General features: G+C 44.6%; 1 protein-coding gene across 1 annotated transcript; it reads left to right on the top strand.

The window, feature by feature from the left end:
- Positions 1-289: 289 nt before the first annotated feature.
- On the top strand, positions 290-1,647 carry stx19 (syntaxin 19; the record flags this gene model as incomplete). The annotated part of the gene is made up of 4 exons (XM_080536303.1): positions 290-514; positions 660-896; positions 1,058-1,270; positions 1,414-1,647. The coding sequence occupies 4 exons, from the start codon at positions 290-292 to the stop codon at positions 1,645-1,647; spliced, it is 909 nt and encodes a 302-aa protein (XP_080392429.1).
- Positions 1,648-2,491: the final 844 nt, after the last annotated feature.

The following is a 2,491-nucleotide window of genomic DNA, read 5'->3' as shown; positions in this document are numbered from 1 at the left end:
CTTGGAAATATATTATATTTTGGGTCTATCACATCTACTGGAAGCTGGATCAAACCAAACTCCCAATCTCACAAGAGCAGGTTTGAGACAAAAACTAGTTAGAAATCTATCTTATGCATTGTCATTAGGTGTTTTTCATTGTCACTAAACCCATATCTGCCTCATCACAGGGTTGAGGAGTAGAGAGGGCTGAGACATTCAGAAACATCTGACCTGGTGTCCTCTGGAACGAGGCGATCTCCACTGAGAGACTGTCCGAGGAGCGAGCTCCACTGAGAGGCCTCTTATCATGAGGGACCGGCTGGAAGAGCTGCGCCAGAGGGCCCAGGAGTTCAAGCAGACCGGGAGCGATGCGGACCAGAACCCACTCTCAGGGGAAGATGACTCGGGCGACCCGGAAGGGATTGAGGTCTCAAACCCTCAGGCTGTGGTGTTCGAGGAGGAACCCGTCATCGAGAATTTCCTGTCCGAGGCCCAGCGTATCCGTGACGACCTCACTGAGCTGGAGACGGAGGTGAATTTGTTTCTGTCAAATGCCTTCCAAAACTAGCTGTATATTCAGTTTGTTACTCACTTCATGCAACATGGTTTGACTGGACATGATCTGAATGTATTAGAAAATATTGCATTAGAGCATCTATCCTCTCTTCTCTGCCCAGGTGCTGAAGTTCAGCCAGCAGCAGAAGAGCCTAGTGGCGACCATGCGTCGCTTCAGTGTGATGAAAAAGGAGAGCAGTGTAACGCGGGACATCAAGCTGCAGGCAGAGAGCCTCCACAGGGGCTTGGACGCCCTCTCCAAGCAGGCCCAGCTCACAGAGACCCAACAGGGACCAGCAGCAGTTGCTACACGCATCCAACACTCCCAACACGCAGCCCTGCACAGACGCTTCCAACAGGTGATTACATGCAGACAATTACCTTTAGAAACATTTTACATTGATTTTTTCCCCTATTCCTGTGTAATAACGCTTATATTAAAACAGGTACACTGTATGGAGGTAACTTCTTCTTCTTCTTCTTCTTCTTCTTCTCATTATCATTATCTTATCCTCATTAGGTGATGCGTCTGTACAACGACAGCCTCCTGGCTAAGCAGGAGCGCTGTAAGCACTTCATCATCCGCCAGCTGGAGGTGTCTGGACGTGAAGTAACAGAGGATGAAGTTGATGAAATGGTTGCTACAGGGAAGTGGGAGGTCTTCAATGAAAACCTCCTGAACGATGCTAAAATTACACGGTCACAGCTGTCCGAGATTGAGCAGCGCCACAAGGTCGGGATGATAGCCAAATAGGATGCTAGCATTTATTTATTTTTTACTTCTGTTTTCACCATCACGTTGCAGATTTAGCCTCTTCATTTAAAAAAAATCACAAATCTTAATGACTAATTGAGCTTCATCTCTCCAACCACCAGGAGCTGGTGAACCTGGAGAGCAACATGAAGGATCTGAAGGACCTGTTCCTGGAGATCTTCATGCTGGTGGACGAGCAGGGAAGGTACATCGACCACATCCAGACCAATGTGGAGAAGACCCAGGACTATGTCACGGTCACCAATGAGAAGTTCAAGCTGGCCGTCAGATATAAGAAGGCGAACCCTCTAAGGAGGTTGTGTTGCTGCTGCTGTCCTTGGAGGTGCTGCACATAGAGAGGGACTAGACTCTGGTATATGATGCCAGGAGAGGGGGATTGACTCTGGGCTCGAACAGCAGTGGAAGTGCAGAGGAAAAGAGATGGAGTGGAGCGATCTTATATACCACGGATGTAAAAAATAACTGTCGCTCTCAATGGACTCAAGGGGAATTTGATTCATCAAGAGGATGTTTGACTAGTAAAGAAAGAGGCAGCGGGAGATTATTTCCTCCCACATTGGCCCAGTACTGCTTAGTGGTGACCTTTACTCTTTCCCGCCAGAGACTGCTACATCAGCAACACTGTACATCTCCTCTGACATGTCTATGGGGATAAACCATGAACGCATCCTTCATGAATATGCCACAAATATTTATTCAGCACTAGTTTTTGTTTTTATTCATTGTGAGTACTTATGAATATATTTAGCAGTATGTCTAAATTAAGTTTAAGGGAAAACAATATCACTGTGGACCAGAAATGTCACTTTAAGTGATATTTATATATATATATATTTCAAGTTCAAGCTGGTCAACACAACATTTCAACAACATTTCATATAGTACCACAAACATTATTACTGTAAAAATATTTCTGACTCTAAATGGCGTACATACAGGATGTAAAACATACAGTAAAACTGTGACACATTTCATCAACATTGTCATGCCAGCCTTGTGGGGGTGAAACTTTGTTTTCCTCATCATTGTTTTCTTTTGTAGCAAAAGGCATAACAGCCCAAAACTCAGAGGGGATACATTGATTGAAGAGAGTAACAAAGGATGGGAAACAACAAGGTTTCACTCAATATGCTACACAATATTATTATGTGACATATTATTGAGTGAAATCTTGTTGTT

The sequence above is a fragment of the Nansenia antarctica genome (assembly GCF_963989245.1).
Source record: "Nansenia antarctica genome assembly, chromosome: 7".
Lineage (NCBI taxonomy): Eukaryota > Metazoa > Chordata > Actinopteri > Argentiniformes > Microstomatidae > Nansenia > Nansenia antarctica.
This window is presented reverse-complemented; position numbering and strand designations above follow the sequence as displayed.